Source organism: Oryza sativa, chromosome 9 (genome assembly GCF_034140825.1).
Source record: "Oryza sativa Japonica Group chromosome 9, ASM3414082v1".
Classification (NCBI taxonomy): domain Eukaryota; kingdom Viridiplantae; phylum Streptophyta; class Magnoliopsida; order Poales; family Poaceae; genus Oryza; species Oryza sativa.
The window spans coordinates 13,426,785-13,447,183 of record NC_089043.1 but is presented as its reverse complement, the minus strand read 5'-3'; the positions used below and the strand labels follow the sequence as shown (position 1 = coordinate 13,447,183).

The following is a 20,399-nucleotide window of genomic DNA, read 5'->3' as shown; positions in this document are numbered from 1 at the left end:
CGGATGATCTAAACCCTTGAGTGATGAATGAAATAATGAAAGAATGAGTGAAAGTATTTGTTGAACTATAGGGTAGATTACTCCCCCCTTGTTTCTACATTGCAAAAATTACTGGCACACTGTTTATATGGCTAGTTGCTATCTATTTCGCCATACAGACATTGAAGTCCCTGAGTCGTATGCTCTGTTTTAAAGGAAAAAAATTCCCTCAGTGCTTTTAGAATTGAGACCCTCGGCCCTATAATGCACACGAGGGCAGCCTAACACCATTCATCCCATGTTCTGAATCCAGAGACTCTTAGATACTCCTTACTCCTCCATGCTGGATGGCACTGGAAACACTATAGAGCAGGTAGCATTTTTATCTATCACAAACCTTTTCCTCGTCTTTTCCAAGACAAAATCATTCCTCATCAACATCACTTGGCGCTCCTCTTTGTCTTTTATTCATGGTTGCAAGAGAGGTGAGTGAATCTCATCTAACTTTATAAGATGGCAGTGGTCTTAAGGTTTGGAGTGGAAAGCATTAGGAAAAGGTAGGAAATAGGGTCTGCAATCCTTCCATATCGAAGTGATGAGCAGGTGGTAATGTAGCCCTGAGTTGCAGTTGCATAGAAGGGCCTTTGCGGCAAGCCTTGTACGGGCCAGTGAGTAGAGATTGTGATCAGCAGCACCACAGAATATGAAGGTTGCATGACATGATGCATCTCCTCCATTAGCTAGCAATAATATTACTTCCAATAATGTTATAAAGTGTGGAATAAAATAAGATATACACTCATGAATTCATGATTATCCGAAGTGTACATCAAACGATGTAGCTGCTGTTGTCTTGGCTTGAACTTAAATGATGAAGAAGGCCGGCCTGAAGCCAATTAGCCAAAGCAGCTGTTATTGAGTGCTCAAATACATCCTCCTATTCAACTACATCAACCGTTGAAAGAAAAGAGACTAACATATGTATTTTTTCTGCCTAGTATTGTTTTAATGACTCTAGTCAAGTACAAACAACATCTCTATTGGCAGTTTACAAATAAGTACATTTTGCATTATCTGTGCAAGTTTATATATTAACTTCATCTTAAGAAATATGAAGTTAACAATGCGCCTCCGTGGCGTTCAGCCCCAGCATGAGAAACGGGCACATTGTATGCCACGTCCACCACAAGCGGAGTCCAATGACGAACGCGTAGCAAATGTTGGTCACTAGTTCTTCCCACTGAAAAGCCTGAAAAAGCTGGGCACAGCGGCTGGGAAGAGGGGAGAGAGAGTGTGAACGCTGTCGATCTGCAGCCACCGTCGTCGAGGCCGCCCACTCCATGGAGGGGGCGCGGGATGGATGTCGTTGAGCTGTTCCTGCAGTCGAGCCGCCGCCGCCGCCTTTGAGTTGATGCTCCTGCAGTCGAGCCTCCACCACCGCCGCCACCCAAGGCCAGATCTGGCGACCTTAAGGCCGGATTTGGCCAGGAGGGGCACGAAGTGGCCGTCGTCGAGCCGCCGCCGGTGTTGTCGAGCTGTAGATGGGAAGGGAGAGTGGCAAAGTTGGGGAGGGAGATAGCGGTGAAAATGGAGCTTTGGGCGCTGGTAGCCAGCGTAGAGGGGGCGGCACGGAGGAAGGCCCACCCGACGTCGTCATCGCTGTCCTTCGCTCGGGCCTCCCCGTCACCTAGCGCCGTCGCCTCCACTCGACCCACCTCTGGCGCCGCTGCCGCTCGAGCCGGGCGGCTGCCGCCCTTTGGGGTGCCCTGTTGCCCGGCGTCGTCGCCTCCACTCGACCCACCTCCGCCGCCGCCGCCGCTCGAGCCGGGTGGCCTCCGCCGTTTGCGCCGCTCCGTCGCCCGATGCCGTCCCCTCCGCTCGACCTGCCTCTAGCGTCGCCGCCGCTCTAGCCGGGCGGCAGCCGCTGTTTAGGCCCTCCTCCCCCGTCTCCTGGCGCCATCGCCACCGCTCCTTGGCTACCTGTGGGAGACGCAGAGAGCAGAGAGAGAGGGGAAAGAAGCAGATAGGAAAGAAAGGAGATTGAAAATACTGGTGGGACCCATTATAAAATAGTATGCACTGTGGGACGCACTATAAAGGACTACGAGCTGGATGGCCCATTTAGAAGAAACAAAGCACTGCACGGCAGATCGGACGGCAATGAACACAAAAGAGGCCACGTTTTGACGGGAAAAACAATAGGTTTATTACTCCGTCCATTTCGAAGACACTGTTGACTTTTTAACGACTGTTTGTCTTATTAAAAAACTTTTGTGAAATATGTAAAATTATATGCCTACATAAAAATATATTTAATCATGAGTTAAATGATAGAAAAAGAATTAATAAATACTTAAATTTTTTAAATAAGACAAATGGTCAAGTATATAATAAAAAGTCAACGGCGTTAAATATTTCGAAACAGAGAGAGTACGATGCAACGAGGTGGCGGGGACGCATGCATGGCCGGACGTTGGAAAAAGGCTATATGTACAGATGGGCGGACGGCGGTAACGGGAGAGCGTACGAGATGGCACCAGCACAAGAAAAAGGCTACATGGAGCCAGAAGGGAGCACGCCGGCGGAGGTTCAGCGGCGACGTCGGCGTGAAGGAGGCGCCGTCGATCACATCCGACTTTTGGAAAGAAATATGTAATGTGCATAGCTATAGATAAAATAGCTTTATACCCTTTTAAATCAACGGTTCATCTTATTTATACTGGTAGTAGTATACTACAGCTCTTACAAGAATAAATATAAGTTGTGAAAAACATTATAGGAACTATACTTTTTATCTTATTTGTTTAAGTTCACCCCTTCTTGTTATCTAATTAGGTTGTCAAACATGACCATGAAGATATGGCGATCAACTGTCTCTGGTGAGCAATGAGCAATGTAGCAGAAGCTCTTCACGACATCGAGGAATGTTCTATTGGACAATCTGTCAGCAGCATTATAATTCTGAAGAACAAGCAGGGCTAGTTTTTGCATCTCCATGTCCACTTGTCGGTCTAGCTCCTCAGCTTTCTGCAGATCTGGACCCTCCTATTTTGATCATTAACGAAGAAAAAACTTTTGTTAGACCACCAGTATTAAATAGCACATAGAAATTAATTGAAAACATTGTACACTGGGTAATAAATGTGTGATAACGTGTGATGCTATTTGTTACTCCCTCCATCTACTTTTGATAGTCATATTTTCCAAATCTAAAAATTTTATTTTTGATAGGCATATTTCAATTCAACAACCTATCATCTTAATGACTTTCTCGGATTTAATACATGACTCTCCATTCTTTCACACAAGATTGGCTACATGGGCATCGAGAAATGTAAATATTAATGAATCGCTTGTTTACGAAGAATGATTAGTAGCATGTTTAAATGGATGGTAAGTAGAATTACTTATCCTTAGTCTGTGTGCCAAGATGAAATTTGACTATAAAAAGTAGATGGAGGGAGTATTACTTGTGCAATTACTCTGGCCGCGAGTCTGCAGCAGATTGAAGATGTGATCTGCTCAAGCTGAGAATACTCGAGATTCAGCGTATGATCGTCTGGATCATATCTGGTGGAGACAATCTCTACCGTCCGAACTATCAGAAGTGCTGTATTCTCTTCAGGAAGTGCATTATGGCATCCCATGTGATTCATGGGTATTCACCTGAATACCCATATAATTTAAAAAAAAATAACTATATATATAGGTATGTTATGCATATATACATGAGAAATTAGAAGGAAGTACAGCATGTATATCCCAAATGAAAAGAAGCCCATTTATTCGCAGCAGACCATACATTCCTCTCCATCTTGGCCAAACGAATAGGCCCACTGGCCCAAAAACGAACAAAACCCTAGTCCCTATCCCCCGGTCAGCCAGTCCCCACCCCTTCTCTCGTCCCAGCCCCAATCCGCCGCGCCTCTAGTCATCCCCACCGACGGGCGACGGGGCATCGAGAGCTCGACGCTCGGCGGCGCCGGCCGCCGGCTCGGCGCGTCGCCAGAATCGCCACTGCGGAGGCGGCGTGGCTTGCGACGACGCCGCCGCCTCCTCGGGGACGGGCGACGCTGAGCAGCTGAGGTTCGCACGGACGGCGGCGGCGCTGCGGCGCACGGTGGCAGCCGGTTCCGGCGACGCACCCCCGCGTCGGCGCGTCCCCTTGGTCCCTAGACAGCTGGATAGTGGACTGGCACTGGTAAAATAAATCCTCTTGTCAAATTCCCCAAGCGATTGGCCATTGCTTAATTGCTATTGCTTAGAAGTTAAATTAGTCAGAAATTTGAACTGGAGGTCTTGAAATTTGAAAAATGAAGAAGAAGAAGACAATAGATTTGAAGTCTTTGTGGGAAAGGTCAACCAAGTCTCAGAAAGTAGCTTCCACCTCTGATCCAAAACCATTAACCATTGAGAGTGAAGTTCAGATCCCAGAAAATACCCCTTCTAGTCCTATTCAGCTACTACTTGAAGCACCCAATGCCCATGATAGTGATATGTCCCCAAGTATACAGTTGGAGATAGACATCTTGACTATTGTGCTACTGTTTGTACCTTTAAGGCTTTAAACATGTCATTACCACTCCTGTATGATTTTCCTAGTCCAATTTTTTGAGTTCTGTATGATTTTTTTTTCAACTTTGAATACCCTTCGCTCAAATCCTGGATCCGCCACTGGAGACGCTCATCTGCTCGGTTTGGTTCGAAGATGTTTGCTGCCGCTAGGAAGAAGGCCGTTAACGCGCTCTTGTGAGTCACACCATATACCTCAAGATCGTTCTCGGCATACCACCTGCATGCACATATATATTGCAATTAATTATTACGCACTCTGAATGTACTCTCTCTATCCCATAATATAAGACGCGGTCAAATAAGACGCGGTCAAATAAAGTTGTAGTTGCACAATCTCTAAAACTAATTTTTAGCTTATAACTAGAAAGGTAGCCCACGCACATGCACGGGCACGTTGCTGATGCCTTGTTTAATGTTGCTTAAATTTTTATGAATAATATTAACATGTGGGTGATTTTTTTTGGTAATATTTTTTTATTATATTCTAAATCTGTTTTTGTCCATGATTTGTTTAGGATTGCTTTGAATGTTGGTCATGATTTTCTTCTAACTACCATATCAACATATAAATTCTACACTAAAATTATTTGAATTCATAAAATCTTGAGTTTATGAGAAAATATCGTATCGTGGAAATGGAGTTGATTCACATGGACCTATCATTTGTACTATACGTGTTTTTAATATTTAGTATAACTTATTTTTGGAGTTTCTAAACTTTAAGTAATAGCTTTTCTTGTGTACTATAGATATCTTTATTGAATTTAGGATATTTTAATGGAACAAACGTTCAATTAAGATATATGGTAAGAGGAAAATTGTATCCAATTATGACAAATTTATAGTTACTTCTACTGCCTCCTTTTTTTCATATGCTTACTATGTTCTTGGAAAAATGAATTTAAAATTGAAATAAGAGAGCAATTATATAAATAAAATTAGTATATGTAGAGTATTTATAAATAAAATTGTTGATGACATTTGTTGAAATTGGGCATTGGTCAATAGCATTTTTGGATTTTGTCATCCTATTTGGTCGTAAATATTTGTCAACTGATAATATATATAATGATATACTTTCTACTGTCATTTGTTATATAATTTTCATGTATGTTTGGATTACATGAAAAGAATCAAAATGCGACCTAAAATATAATTTTATTTTATAAGTTGAAATATATTCAAAACAGATAGTAAAATATAATTTAATGGTAAATAATATGATGGTCTAAACTTCATTTTCAATTGTAGAGAGAATTTAGTTATGCATGTTTGTAAAAGTGATATATGATAAAATAATATATGTCGCCATTTGTTTGTCATATATGATGAAAGGGGTCAATATACGACCCAAAAAACATTTATTTATTTATTATAATTTAAAATATGTCAGCACCAGTTTAATCCTGTCTCAACTATTACATTATATGTATGTAAAAATTGTATGCGTAATTTTGAATTTATAGTTGTTTAGAATTTATTATGATAAATAACAAATATTATCTCAGCTACTATAAAAAAGATTAAAGGAAAGGGAAGAAAACGTGAGGAGGGTCGGTTGCGTGCATGCAGTATGAAGATATTTTATAAGGGTTAATGGGATCCATGCCACTACAAATATGCCATTTTAGAAAAATATCATTATTATTCACGATATTGGCTACGTGCCATTAGAATTTGAGAAAATTAGAACCATGCCACTCCATCACGTTATCCGTCAAAAATCTCCGTTAGCCCCAACTGCAAGTGGGACCTAACTGTCTGTTTCATCTTCACCTCCCTCCCATCTTTTCTCTTTCCTCTTCCTCTCTCTCCACCATTGTCGTCGACCACCACTGACGCTGCCGCCGTCATCGACCACCTCCGTGAAGGCCTCCGGAGCCACTGCCGTCGCCGATATCATCGGCCCTATCCACGGTGGGAGGCTTGGTAGCTGTCGCCGCCGCTACCATCTGTAGTAGGAGGCTCGGGAGCAGCCGTCCTCAACGCCATCCACGTGGGAGGGCTCAGGAGCCCCCGCCGTTGTTACTATCCTCGACCCTATCCACGACGGGAGGACTCGGAACATGCAGCCGCCGCCGCCGCCGCTATCCTTTACGCCATCCGCGTGGGAGGGCTCGGGAGCCACCACCACCGTCTCTGTCCTCGATCGCATCCGCGATGGGAGGTCTTGGGTGCCGTCGCCGCCACCATCCTTGACGCCATCTGCAATATCGTGAATAGTAGTGGCATTTTTCTAAAATGACATATTTGTAGTGGCACAAAATATAAGTGATTTTGGTTGAATGGGATATCATATTACTACGAATCTAAATCTATGTCCATGCATCCAACAAAAATGTCTTATATTTTGGGACGGGGGAATATGTATTTTCTAATTAAGTTCTTATTATTTTAATCTTATTAATTTGTTTTATGTGTTTTATATTGTCTAGTGTAAACTACGTGTTGTTAATCACATGGTTTAAAAATCTATGTGTTAAAAATCTATGTGTTTTTCCATTCAAAATGTGTATTGAGTGGCCAATAGGTGGTCCAAAGCAATGTATTTCTTTTACTTGTTAAATACAGTTAATTTGGGATTTGAATTATAAGTTTTGTTATAAATGATCTAATAGTATACATGGATAAAAAAAATTAGCTATATAGAAAAATTTTATAGTTATTCAAGAAAAATTTTACAACAAAAATATGTTTCAATGTAATAAGGCATGAAAATAGAAAAGAGGAGATGCACCGGCCGGTTATGGGTGTACGTATGTACAGTTTGCAGCACACGTACATGTACAGGCCCCATGGGCCTTTTCTTTTATTATTAAAGTAAATGCAACGAAGGAAAATAGTGGGTCCTTTGTTAAATAAAAAAAATTGGTGGGTCCACCTTATTTAAAAGTGTCACGTGTCGAATCAAGAGCGTTTGTAGGAAGACATATGGCGGCTTAGGAGTGTTTATAGGAAGTTTGATGCACTTTTAGGATATAATAGATAGATAGATAGATAGATTTCTCATGTACACAAAATTATAACCATATGAAATTAAATTCAAATCTTAATCTAATAATATAATTTTTAACAAATAAAATTCATTTTATATTATACTAAGTGTCAGTCAAATGCTTTATTGGATGGAGTAGTATATTTGACCCGGTAATTATTACGCACTTTGGATGTAGTACATATGACCCGGTACTTCTTTCGTCCCTAATAGTTGTCCTTTTGTTTAGCATAGATTAATATTTAAGAAGAGAACTCTATATAACACCCATCATTATTGAGTATGGTTTGGGAGTAGAAGGTGGTTTGGGTTAAAAAGAAGAGAAATTTGAATATAATGTAATTAATGAGACAATAGTTTAAAAAATTGCAAAGTAGATTTAAACTATTTTAGGACAATTTTAATCCTATAAACACAACTATTTTAGGAGGGGGTAGTACGTAGTAATTCTTTGTTTATTTCCATTCCAAATTAAAGTAGATCAGTCGGATGGAGAGGCAGGAGGCAGCTCACTTGTTGATGCCATGCCACTCAAGTTGGCAGCGCCTCTGGAAACACTTGAAATCAGCTTTTGCCATGTTGTGATAGAGATCATTGTTCACGAGTGGCAGCCTGCAGAAAGGTTTAAGACCGTGTACGTCCAGTATATATGAGGATGATGACATGATAAAGAGAGAGTATTTCACAATTGTTGGTTAATTACCGTGCTTTTACCTGTAAAGCGACTTACCGATCCACACATCTCTGCCGGCGCCATATTGCTCCAGATACATTCTTGTTTCAACACGTGGCAGACTTGCTTTCCAGGGGAAGTCTAGGGCGTAACCAATCTACGTGTCGACATTGATCAATACAATCAATCGACAGACATTAAATTACTAATTTTACACATAGTTTTTGGTCTCTATAAATACGTACGTTTGTCGTAGTGTTAATTAGTTGTATACAACCTCAATCAAACAGTACCTCTAAAGATAGATTCCCATCGCTTTATGCTATAGTAAGAAGGAGGCATTCCTCGGTTGCAAATGTTATGTCTTCTGTTCTACTGAATGTCTCTTTTGAAAGAGCTTTAGTAGGTTAGAATTTGTTTAATTGGCATAATTTGAGTGCTTTAATTGTTCATATTCATTTGACAGAGGATAATGACGTATTTTGATGGAATTTCTTCAAAATGGTCAATTTTCAGTCCATTATATGTATTTAGCCTTAATTAATAATAGCTACATTGAAAGGAATAAGTTTTTATGGAAACTTAAAATGTCTCTTAAAATTAAGATTTTTATGTGGTACTTGCTTAAAGGGGTCGTGTTAACAAAGGACAATTTAGCAAGGAGGAATTGGTATGGTAGTTTGAAATGTTGTTTCTGCATGAAAAACGAGTCTATTCAACATATATTTGTGAAATGTCACTATGCAAGATTTCTTTGGAGAACTCTACAATTTTCTTCTGGTTTAAATACTCCGCTTAGTATATCTCATATGTTTGAGAATTGGCTGATGGGGGTTGATAAAAAAAACTAGCAAACTTATTTTTGTTGTAGCATCCGCTATTTGTTGGGCTATATGGTTGTGTAGAAATGATATGGTTTTTGACAAGTCACCATCTATATCTTATATGCAGATTCTTTTCAGAGCAACATACCGGCTCCGGTCTTGGGCTCAACTACTAAAGTGTGATGAAGATATAAAGTTAGTGAAGACTGCATGTCGCAATCTTGAGTCGACGATTATGCAGTTTTTCACCAACTTTAGATCGAGATTCACAAATAGAATTTAATAATTTTGTTAACTTCTCATGTTGTGTGCGTTTTTAGTAGTTAGTGTGTTCCTGTTTTTTTTAAGACTGTTTTTTTATTCTGTTGAATTGTTGTAATAATTGGCTGTAGCTCTCTGAGCAACGGCTGGAATTCTATTCCATTATAAAAAAATCAAACCGTCACATTCCGAGACAACTTTAGTGGTAAATTAAGAGGAGAAATAATACGATGTTCCTAACAGAAATCTAATCTAGTTTTCACGGATGGATAGATAAAACTTTTCGAATCGTGGACAGAGGATAGGTATTCTAATGAAATGTTAGTTCAAGTTTTTTTAAAAAAAAACTTTTACCGTACTTCTGTGTATAAATTGTGATGGTAGTTTCAGCCTTCATATACCATTTTTCGTACTTTTACTGTATTTGATATATGTGTGGTTATGGGCAATTTTAGATTTCACTGACTCTGCCACTGGAGCAATATATATGTATAGTGTAACTTTACCATTCAACATTTGGTACCTCGAAATACCTGATACTACTCTCTCTCCACCTCATCCATGCACACATGCATGTATTTTAGCAAGCTTCAAAATAATTTTTCTTTTAAATTATTTATTCAATCCATGATCCGATCACACCATTATATTCGTTTTAATTAAATCTTTACAATAAGATATCGCATGATTATATTTTGTTAAAAGAAAAACACATGTTTCAATCCGTTAATACTTGTTGTTTCATACGTGACAGTGACATGTTTCAACGTGTATCTTCACCATGTTTCATAAAATATTTAAATGTTTCAGTTGCTGATTTTTTTATTTCACCATATATAACTTAATGTTTTACTTGTTGGTGAACTGCAATATTTGATCGTTCAATTTTTTTTAGGCATCGGACGTCCGATAGGTAGCTTCCTCCATACACTACTACAGAAATGGATATACAAGTCAGCACTATAAGTGTCGAAAATAGCATAACTAGCACCTATAGTATTTTTTCCACCTCCACAGGCTGAAAACACACACAAAAAAAACTAACACCTTCAAGCGACTATAGGTGCCGGTTCTTTAGAAAAACCAACACCTATACAATAGATGCTGCTTTTTTTAAAACCGGAACCTCTAGTGTATTATAGGTGTTGGTTCTTTAAAAACCTGGCACCCTTAAAATCAGGTCGAGCTGAACTGGTAGCCTCCTGTCCTTAGCTTCTCCTTCTCCTCATCTCTCTATTATTACGCTCCACCACACCCTTTCCTCTCTCTCGGCTCTCACTCTCTCTCTCGTCTCTCTCTCTTGGCGCCAGCGGGAGGGGAGGAGCAGGCAACGTCGTGCAGCAGCGGGGGGGGGGGGGAGGTGATGGCAGTGGTGGGAATGGCTTCGGCAGTGGTGAGAACGGCTTCGGCAGTGGTGGGAACGGAGGCAACGGCAGCCGGTGACGTCCTCTCCTCCGCCAGACCGGCAGTAGGGGAGATGGTGACAGCAGCGTTCGGTGATGGGAAGGAGCTAGCAACAACGACGTGCGGCAGCGGGATGGAGGTGGCCGCAGCGGCGGACGACGGCAGCAGGCAGCTTCGCCCTACCCTGTGCCAGATCTGGCAGGAGGATAGGCGGCGGGAGTGATGTGCAACAGCGGGAGGTAGGAGGTGGCAACGGCGAGCGGTGCCCTCCCCTCCGCTAGATCAGGCGGGAGGGAAGCTGGCGGGAGCGACTTGCTATGGTGGGCGGCTCCCCTCCACCAAATCCGGCGAGAGAGGAAGCAGTGGCGCCCTCCGCGATGTCGGTCAGCCCATTCTTAATGTTTTACTGTTCCTTTTGTTCTTGAGTTGTTGAATGTTCTTGTGTTCTTGTATTTTCTTGGATTGGTCGGGGGTGAGGGTACGAAGGGGAGCTGCTCGATGCATTGGCTCGTCTACTTTTTTTTTTATATTCGTGGAACCTCAAAGATGCGCTATGGTATGATCGCTCATACACATGAAGCGTGGGTGTACGTTGCCGCCGTCGCCGCCATCGTCGCCACTGGAGTGTGTCGTCCATGACTACGAGACCTCACTAGTGACGGATGTAATGAGATGATCCTCAAAGATGGGAGCACTCATCTGTGACTGGGTCATTATTACTAGCATTGATGGAGAACATTATCGGTGAAGCTTGGTAGTTACAAAACGTTATGAATGAGGGAAAATTTAAATTTTTGAATTTTTCAAGCAACCTCGTATAGAGATATACTTCACATGAAAGTTGTAAATCTCAACGAGCTGAGCTCTGCAGCGCATCACCTTGTTCTGTTCAGTCACCGGTGCCAATCACAGCAATTCTTCGCCATATGGCCATATCCCAGTGTGTCCTTCCATATCTTGCATCTGCATATATCTTAATTACCTAGACCATAGCTCCGATTTCACTATCCAACATCCATACTCCACATACCAAGTCTGTTGGTTCAAAACTAGGAGACATTGGTCTAACTAGGAGAAAGCTTTACTACACCCAAAAACTAGCTCAAGAGATAAAGAAACTCTTCTACTTTTAAGTTGGTTCAATCCCTAATCAACAAATATGAGACTATTCCCGACATAGGAAAGCTTGCATGCTGACAAGACCGAGCACGATGGCCAACCACTTCGCCTGTTTCCTGTTGTGTAACAAGGCTTTGAAATGGATCATGTACTTGGACCTTCCAACATCACAAATTTAACCCAACCACCACACCCAGCTGCCAGGCTCCATCCATCCAAAATCTGCAAATAACGCTGCCTCCCTCTTACTTAATTATTCATCATGTGAACGTTCTTATCTGTGTTTATGTTATGGATGTGTGGCTAGCTGTAGATAACGGGACTATATGATATACACTCGAGCAGGGACGAATTGAACATCGGTGCAGGGCGGCTCGAGCCACACCTACCCCATTATATTGGATCCCCATGGAGAGGAGAGAGGGGATGGGTAAGTAAAGTATATGGGCTCGACGAGGAAGCAGATGATGAGCTTTCCTCCTAACTTATTCTAGATCCACCCCTGCACTCGATTATTCGGGAATTCAGTCCCAAAGTGCCAATGACGATCAAAGTCAGATATCAAAAGAATTAAAGAACCAACAGCATCAGTTGAGAAATAACAGAAACATCAGTTGCCTGTTGCTTACTTGGAGAGACACTATAGCCATGCAACCGGAGTAGACGAAAAGCCATTGACCCGGTATCAATATCCTTCACAGAGCTGTGCCAGTTGTATGTCACGCCTTCCTTAGTCCAATGCCTGTTCCATTAGATTTATAACATTAATTTGACAAGTCAAAATACGTATTTTGGTACACAATGTGGTCAAATGATCACCTGAAGGTGTATTCTAAGCAGTACTCATCAATTTCAGTTTTGAAGTAGTAAGATATGCCTAGCCGCTCCAACCGGTCGACTGCCCATACGCGCTCAAATATTTCGATAGGATAGAGAAATGGTACTCAAAACATTGAACAGAGAAACAAACAATACTCTATTAACGACTGTTTGGGTGGATCATAATACCGTCATTTGGTCGATTCACAGAAAGGTTAATGCTACAATAATTTTTTTCATATCTGGGGCAGTATGAATTGAATGCATATCTGGACAAATCCGATTGAATAATGTTACGGCTATCAAAAATGATATCCATTTTTTTCAATTCTGGAACTGTACAGAAACGAACTTTGCATCAAATAGGTTCTATTCAACTAGAAATTAAATGAAGTCTCGAATGAGAATTTATTTATAATTGAAAGATCATTATTTACCTCCCCCATGGAATTTGCTAACAATTCCATCAAGGAACTCGAGACATTTCTTGTCGCCCGTTTGCATCAAAACATAGGCCGTTGCAGCGGGTGAGGATAGGAAGGATCCATCTGAAAGTTGGAGCTTGAGGAGCCTCTTCCAGTCCAAGCCTCGCAGTCCCTCTATGCTAAGAAGCAAACTTGTTGGTAGGGAGTGAAGTATTTCTCTTGGGATCCTACGCAAATGTAACAAAATTATTAATGTGTGTGTGTAAATTAAATACATATGAATAAATTGGAGCCTTTCCCTATTAGAAACAGGTATGCAGATTACTTCTTAAGCTTTAGCTCCCTTTGGGCATATATCTTGTGCAAAGCAGGGTCATCATAAGGGATGTCAAGAGCCAAGTCCTTGGCTATCTCTAAAAGTGAGGGGAAGGTGATCTCAAAACCAACTGGCATCCATGCCTCTTCCTCTTGGGCCAGCCTCCATATATTTTCCCGAATAAACGACAAACCTAAAATCAAATGGAACAGTCTTAAACTCTCTGAAAATTAAGATCACAATACAGTTACACCGAAAACCTCAAAAAGCCTCTCATCGTAAACAGATTGATCTGCCAACACTATGGTACCTTTCTCACGCTTGTCACCATGAACCTTCCACTCCATCAGCGCAATCACACAAGCTAGGGTGTTGAGGAGCCTATCATGAACTAGAAAGCACAAGTCATCACCCCATGAACCATCTGGCAGCTGATTGTGAGAGATCCAATCAATGGTCGAGGGGAATTGTGGGCTGTCGCTGCCGTTATGATTCTTCACAAGTGCGACCCACGCGGTGTCATAGGCAGAAGCACTTATCTCCCCATCGCCCATTGTCCTTAGCATTACTCTGATGGTATTGACCATTTCTTCCATGTCCCGCGGTTCGTCCTGGATAAATATGCAAATCATTTCTTTTTCTTAATTTTCTATATTTTTATGACTATATAATTAGAACAAACAATTAATGATCAAATATATGTATAGGTAACTATGTTAATGTTCTAAACTTCATGAAAAAAATCCAAGGGTCTATATTTATTTTTAATAATAGAAAACAATATAATCCAGCCTACTCCATCGGCCAAAAAAAACTCAACCAACCCCTCCTAGGATAATGAATCTAGACTAGTTAGCTCTAGGTTAAGTTTTTTTGGGACGGAGGGAGTACATCAACCAACCTTCATTTTTTATAATCAAGAATATTAAGTTGAGAACTGAAAAAAGAATCAAGAAATACCATTAACATTTGTGTACGCCTGCACTAATCCTATTACAAAACAGAAAGGAAGTATAACATAGAGCTGTAAAGGAAAAAAAGATGGGAAAAGTAGTCTGTGCAACATTAATATATTACTTTTCCACCGCTCCTCCTGTCAACTGTTTCTTGTGTTTCTTTGGCTTTGCAATATACTATTCCCTTTGATTGCTCTTTATCTACGTATATATATAGAGACAAAAATGTTAGAATACCAATAGTAGTTTAGAAAATTAAGTAAACGAAACCACTAGCTATATTGATCGGATTCACTATCCCTTGGTATATCTTCTACTGAGACAAAACAAGGGATGAGTGTTGTTAAAGACAATGTCGTCCTCGTTAAAACGATTTAGTTAATTAAACTCCATTTATATAGTGGTAGAGCATGTAGTGCGAATTGCATGACTGCATACACCCTTTATGAACAAAAACAAACATTAAAGAGCCGTCTCATCTAATCAATTTTCCAATGAACTAAATTGACTTCCTACTACACCCAGAATGCCTAGAGCTACCTTGAATGAATCAATGAATGAAAACATCACAAATCACAGAAACCGAATCATAAGTTTTGGCACGATACACAATTGCGTCACTCCTCAAGTTAGAATTAATCTACTACCCAATTACCACTTTTCCATACACACAAATCATTTACAAGCATCAACCACTAGTACAGAAACCTCTATAGTTATCGATTGGGAACTGGCTATAGGTGCTGGTTTCCCAACCGACACTTATTGATCGGCGCCTATACCTCAATCTTATTAGTGCCGGTTAACAATGGCACCTATACTTCCGCTGGCTGCCACCTTGCCCATACGCTGCACTGAAGGAGGGGGAGGTCCCCCAGGAGAGGGGAGGCCAGCGAGATCCGGCGACTGCGCCGGCCGCCACCACACGTTGTACTAGAGGAGGAGAAGGGAAGGGGGGAGGTCCCCCTGGAGAGAGGAGGCCAGCTTGTCAAAATTACTGATAAAACTAAATATATTCAGTCATCAGCTGCCCGTGTCGCCGTCGGCTGCCGCTACACGCGTCCTACGTGGCGCTCTCCGCCCCACCAGCCCACCTGCCTGCGTGGTTTCCCCGCCGGCCGCCACCACAACTCGTGGTCGCAAGCCATGGCCGAGCCAAGTCCTGCCGCCTAGTACCAGCCCTAGCCGAACGAGCTATTAGGATTGGGCTAAAACAGATGGCCCAACTGCTGTTGGAGTGAGCTTGTGTTATGTCCCATGTCGTCCCCATCTCCCCAATCAGCGTCCTTACTGTTCTTCCCCGACCACTCAACGTTGCCATGACTGATTTTGCTTTGCTATGAGTATGGGATATTCTTTTTTTAAAAAAAAATCAGAGGATAGGCTAGAGCCTGATGGAGCCTACCTACTAGATTCATCCCTGCTTAGTAGGTTCCATGACGACCCAACATCATCATTTATCCGCTTTGCTACGTGGCATGTCCAGAACGGTTCAGACTTCTGCACTGCCACCATGGATTCAGACTCCATGGATCCATCTGGAGTCGGTAGGACTGCTGATTCGGCAACTTGGAACAGCATGACTGTTGCACGATCAAGATGAAGTGGCGCCTGTGCCTTATAGTTAGCGAGTGGCACTTGTGAATCGGCGGGAATCTTACCGGGGAGCGGGAGTGGGGAGTGCGTCAAGGGAGGACGAGTTGGATTCTCATGTTAGAGCATAGCCCCAATCACAATCAGTCCAAAACATAGCAAGCACCACAAGAAAATACCTAAAAAAGTCCCAAAATCCAGAACACCTAGACGAACCCTAGACCTAAAAAACAGATCAAGAAATCTTTCGCCTTAAATCAAGGGTTAATAGATCAGGCAAGATATATCTATTGCATAAATACAATTGGCAAATATCAAATTATTTAAGTGGGATCTACGGGATGGCACATTAAAACCACCGGATTGCAGGAGGAAGGCGGCCTGTGATTTTCCTGTGCGGTTCTTTTATTTTGTTTTCTTTCCGTGCGGCAAAAATTCCGAATTTGCTCGCGTTGACTGGGCTGAAAACCACCCTACCGTGGACGGGGATGGATCGCGTGGATTGGGCCGGCTGCAAGTTAGCAGAGGACGGACGAAAGTCTGATAATGCGTGCGCGATCACGATGAGACGGACGAAAAAGATGTGTGACGAACAATTTTGCTATATATTTATCGATAAATTTTCTCTCAAAAAATTAATAGATGTAACCACAGTACAATTATATTATAATTATACTGTAACTTATATGTAATTACACTATAATTTACATGTAACTTTCACATAATTTTGAACCGTTTGATTTGTTTTAATATTTGTGTAAGTGAAGAAGGAAAAAAATCACTGCACGCATATATGTGAGAGAATTTGTTCCCACGACCTCCATTTCATGAAAATAATATGTTATGGAAAGATTTTTGGAACTTACGTGCAAGTTACATATAAGTTACAATGTAATTACATCATGATTATACTATAATTATATCTGTCAAATTTTTAGGATAAAATTTATCGATAAATGTAAAAGTGATCCCATTTTTTAATTAGTTAAGATTGCGGGGCATCACAACTGATAAGCATGGTATGTTGTCGGATGCAGAGGGGTTAAATTGGCGACCCATGTATAAACATTTTTGATACAAACTTTGCTATAGATTGAATTTCAGTCGTTCACTTTGCAATCAAGATAAATAAGATTGGACAATGGTAGCGGTGAAGAAAATACCTTATACGAATCTCTATCTCTACTATTATAAAAATTAAAAATGTTTCTGCCGGTACTTTGGTATGTCATCCGTGTATGGATCGGTTTTTAAATTCATTCGCTTTTAGAAATACAGAAGGAGTCGTATAAGAAAACTCGCATACTAACCTTAGACGAATGGACTCCTAACTGCAGCTGGTGATTTTTAAAAAATATATGTATCCAAGTGAATTCCCACAGTAAATTTCATCTTAACTAAACCATATAAAAATAATAAGATTAAAATGATTTTCATCCGTTGCAACGAACGGGCTTCTTTTTAGTAATTCTAAAATCGAATTCTTACAAAAAAAAACATAAGTAAAAATCCTTTTAGAAAACGTAGTGCCAAGCCTTAAAAGTTTGCAAGGATGTTTTGGTTACCACGTGGACGCGGAGCGTGCATACGCGTATGATGATCTGGTCGCCGGCGATCCCACGCCGGGGACCACCGCCGGCGGTCGAGCAACGCCAAGTGCGGCGGTGCATTTGCACAAATTAGTATCTGCATGGGCAATATCCGAGAAAGTCCGTATGGTCGTAAGTTTAGTGAGCAGGATCCGTCAACTGGAGGGCCCGTACTTAAAAAGGCAATCGTCCAAGCTACTAGGCAAATTGATCAACCCACCAGTGAACGTAAGAGACTACGAGCCACACGTATGGCCCACTAGCGAACGTACGACACACGTATGTCGGCCCACTGGTGAACGTACGACGCACTTATGGGTCTTTTCATCGCGACGTACATAACTTTGACTGAGGACTAGAGCGTCCAACGGATAAGTTCCAAGAGCTATATATATTGTCGTTTGTTGATTACTTTGATATACTCCCTCTGTTTTAGCTTATAAAACATTTCGACTTTAGTTAAAATCAAAGTGCTTTAAGTTTAACTAAATTTGTAGAAAAAAATAGTAACATTTTCAACCTAAAGACAAATTTATTATGAAAATATATTTAATTATGATTCGATGAAACTAATTTAGTATTATAAATATTAACTATATTTGTCTATAAACATAGTTAAACTTAGAAACAATTTGTCTATAACCTGAAACACGGAAGGAGTTGATTTTTTAAGATAATGGAATAGAACATCCCTACATTTGCTCAAAAGAGCTACAATCACAACCTAACACATGTAGTTCAAATAAATATAAAAAGACACCAAACATAAATAAGAAACAAACCAAAACAACCAATCAAGATAAGGAGTGCACATTTATTGAATTCTATTTGTGACACTCCATTTGAAATTGGCAAACAGTTATATAACTGTTATCTCAAGGTTACGACAGTCAACTTTTAGAAACTCTCGATATTCATCACACTATGATATAGATATGCTACCTCGGTCCCAAAATAAGTATAGCCGTGGGTATCCATGTCCAACGTTTGACCGTCCGTCGATGGTGATGATGTCAGCGACGATGGCGGCAGGCGAGGTCCGGCGGCGACGGAAGGGCTAGTGCAGCGAGGGCAAGTGTGGAGCGGTCGTGGCAACGCGCGGGCAAGGGCGAGGTCCGGGAGCACCGGCGGCAGGCGGGCGAGGGCGGAGGGCCACGGCGCTTGACTAGCGGCGCCGGCGGGACAGTAGGCGAGGTCCAGCGGTGGCAGCTACGTGTGGAGGAGCGGCGGCGTGGCCAGACGACGACGACTGTGGTGTGCGGAGTGAGGAGGCCTCCTGGCGCCGAAGCGCGGAGTGTGGAGGAGCGCCGGCGCGCAGAGTGAGGAGACCTCCGGCGCCGCGGCCGCTCCGCCCTAACCCTCCCACCGCCGCCGGACCTCACCTGCCGCCATCGTTGCTGACATGTTGGATAGAGAGAGAAGAGATGAGAGAGAGAAGAGGAGGGGATAGAGAGAAGAGAGATAGGAAAGCTAACATGTGGGCCGAAGGCTATTTTTGACATTTCACACGATTTCTCTCTCCAATTCAACCATAAATTATTATATTAATGGTTGCGATGTCCACCAGCAAATATCAAACTTTTGGGAGTGTTTTCCCCCAAAAGTCAATTCATGCCATATCCTGTAGCAAATTTGTCAAATATTTAACGGAGTCGCTAACAGGGCTGATTTAAAGATCACAGCAGTGTCAAATTTGACTTAGATTGATTTGGAGATAACCTCCATCTTGTGGGAGAATCACAAGGTTTACGTAACAAACTTACGAATGATTTACAACTCAAAGCGACAAAATTGGGAGAGCTAAGGTAAAGTAGAAAACATGGCTAAAAAGTAAAAAGTAAAGGTAAAAGAACTTGATTGGAGTGCAAACTATTCAATTGGGTATCAAGAACAAAATTGACCAGTTGACCAAGGAAGTAAACATGCAAACTAGCTGATTTGGACTCGGTCCGATGTTCGGACCGGCCCCATATGGAAGGCTCAAATTCTTTCCAAATATGACCAAACTTTGCCATATTTTGTTCTTGATACCCAATTTTATTGTTAACACTAACTTTAGCGCACTAATCTGAATAGTTTTATTTAAAATATAGATGGGGGCAGAGAACAAAGATGTTCACTCAATAAGAACAATCAAACACAACACATATTGCATTTATAGTTCAATCACATAACTGCGATTGTTATTGTTTACAGTATGCGTGTGTTGTAAAGAGACGGTCTAATCTGTTAGACGTTCACACCTTGTTATTACTAATTTTAATGGTCCATGACTACTTTAAGGGTGTAATGGGGTCTTGGAGGTATGGTGTTGGAACAAATTCCAATAGCCCCAACGAGCATAGCAGGGGCTCCCCCATCTATCAGAGAGAGCCCTAGCTTTGTCTCCCTGAGGAGAAGATCCGAGAAGGAGAGTCCTTGTATAATGGATGGAATGGGCGAGATCCTCCTCTCCCTTGCAAGATGGCAATGAGGACCCACGACCCGATACCCGATGGGTTTTTACCCTATTAAGAGCTAATCATGTCCTAAATCTTATACCCATGGGTCTACTAACGGGTAAAAACTCTTACCTATTGGGTCCATTCTTTACCCACCCGTACCCACTGTTGGTAATTCTTACGATCACAGGAAAAATCTGCAAGCGCACGGATATACCGATGTAGCACTTCCCCCACGGAGTATTCCAAGGGTATCGAATCAAAGGGAACGTGTGTGGTCAGATCTTCCTCCGGTTCATCCAAGGACACCAAGCAAAGGATATGACAGGATGGAGAGGATTTACTGGTGAGAAACAGTGTCTAGGAAAAGCTTAAGTTTAATCCTAACGCAATACTTCAGGCACTGGCAACCCGCTGTTTCCAGATGTCG

General features: G+C 41.6%; 1 protein-coding gene and 1 long non-coding RNA gene across 2 annotated transcripts; both read right to left on the bottom strand.

Annotated features, from left to right (window-relative positions):
* Window positions 1–756: 756 nt before the first annotated feature.
* Window positions 757–2,004, bottom strand: LOC136351944 (uncharacterized). The gene is made up of 2 exons (XR_010735271.1): window positions 1,624–2,004; window positions 757–1,514 (listed from the first exon to the last, which is right to left on the bottom strand). It is a non-coding gene; the product is annotated as an uncharacterized lncRNA (long non-coding RNA).
* Window positions 2,005–2,802: 798 nt separating this feature from the next.
* LOC4346705 (syn-copalyl diphosphate synthase, chloroplastic-like) lies at window positions 2,803–17,672 on the bottom strand. Its single transcript, XM_066303951.1, is given in 12 exon segments — window positions 2,803–3,024; window positions 4,534–4,771; window positions 8,063–8,161; window positions 8,264–8,375; window positions 8,377–8,379; window positions 12,460–12,572; window positions 12,650–12,773; window positions 13,087–13,301; window positions 13,400–13,583; window positions 13,701–14,001; window positions 14,468–14,547; window positions 17,505–17,672. Coding segments are annotated over 12 exon segments (1,713 nt in total). The 5' UTR covers window positions 17,527–17,672.
* Between the last annotated feature and the right edge of the window lie 2,727 nt (window positions 17,673–20,399).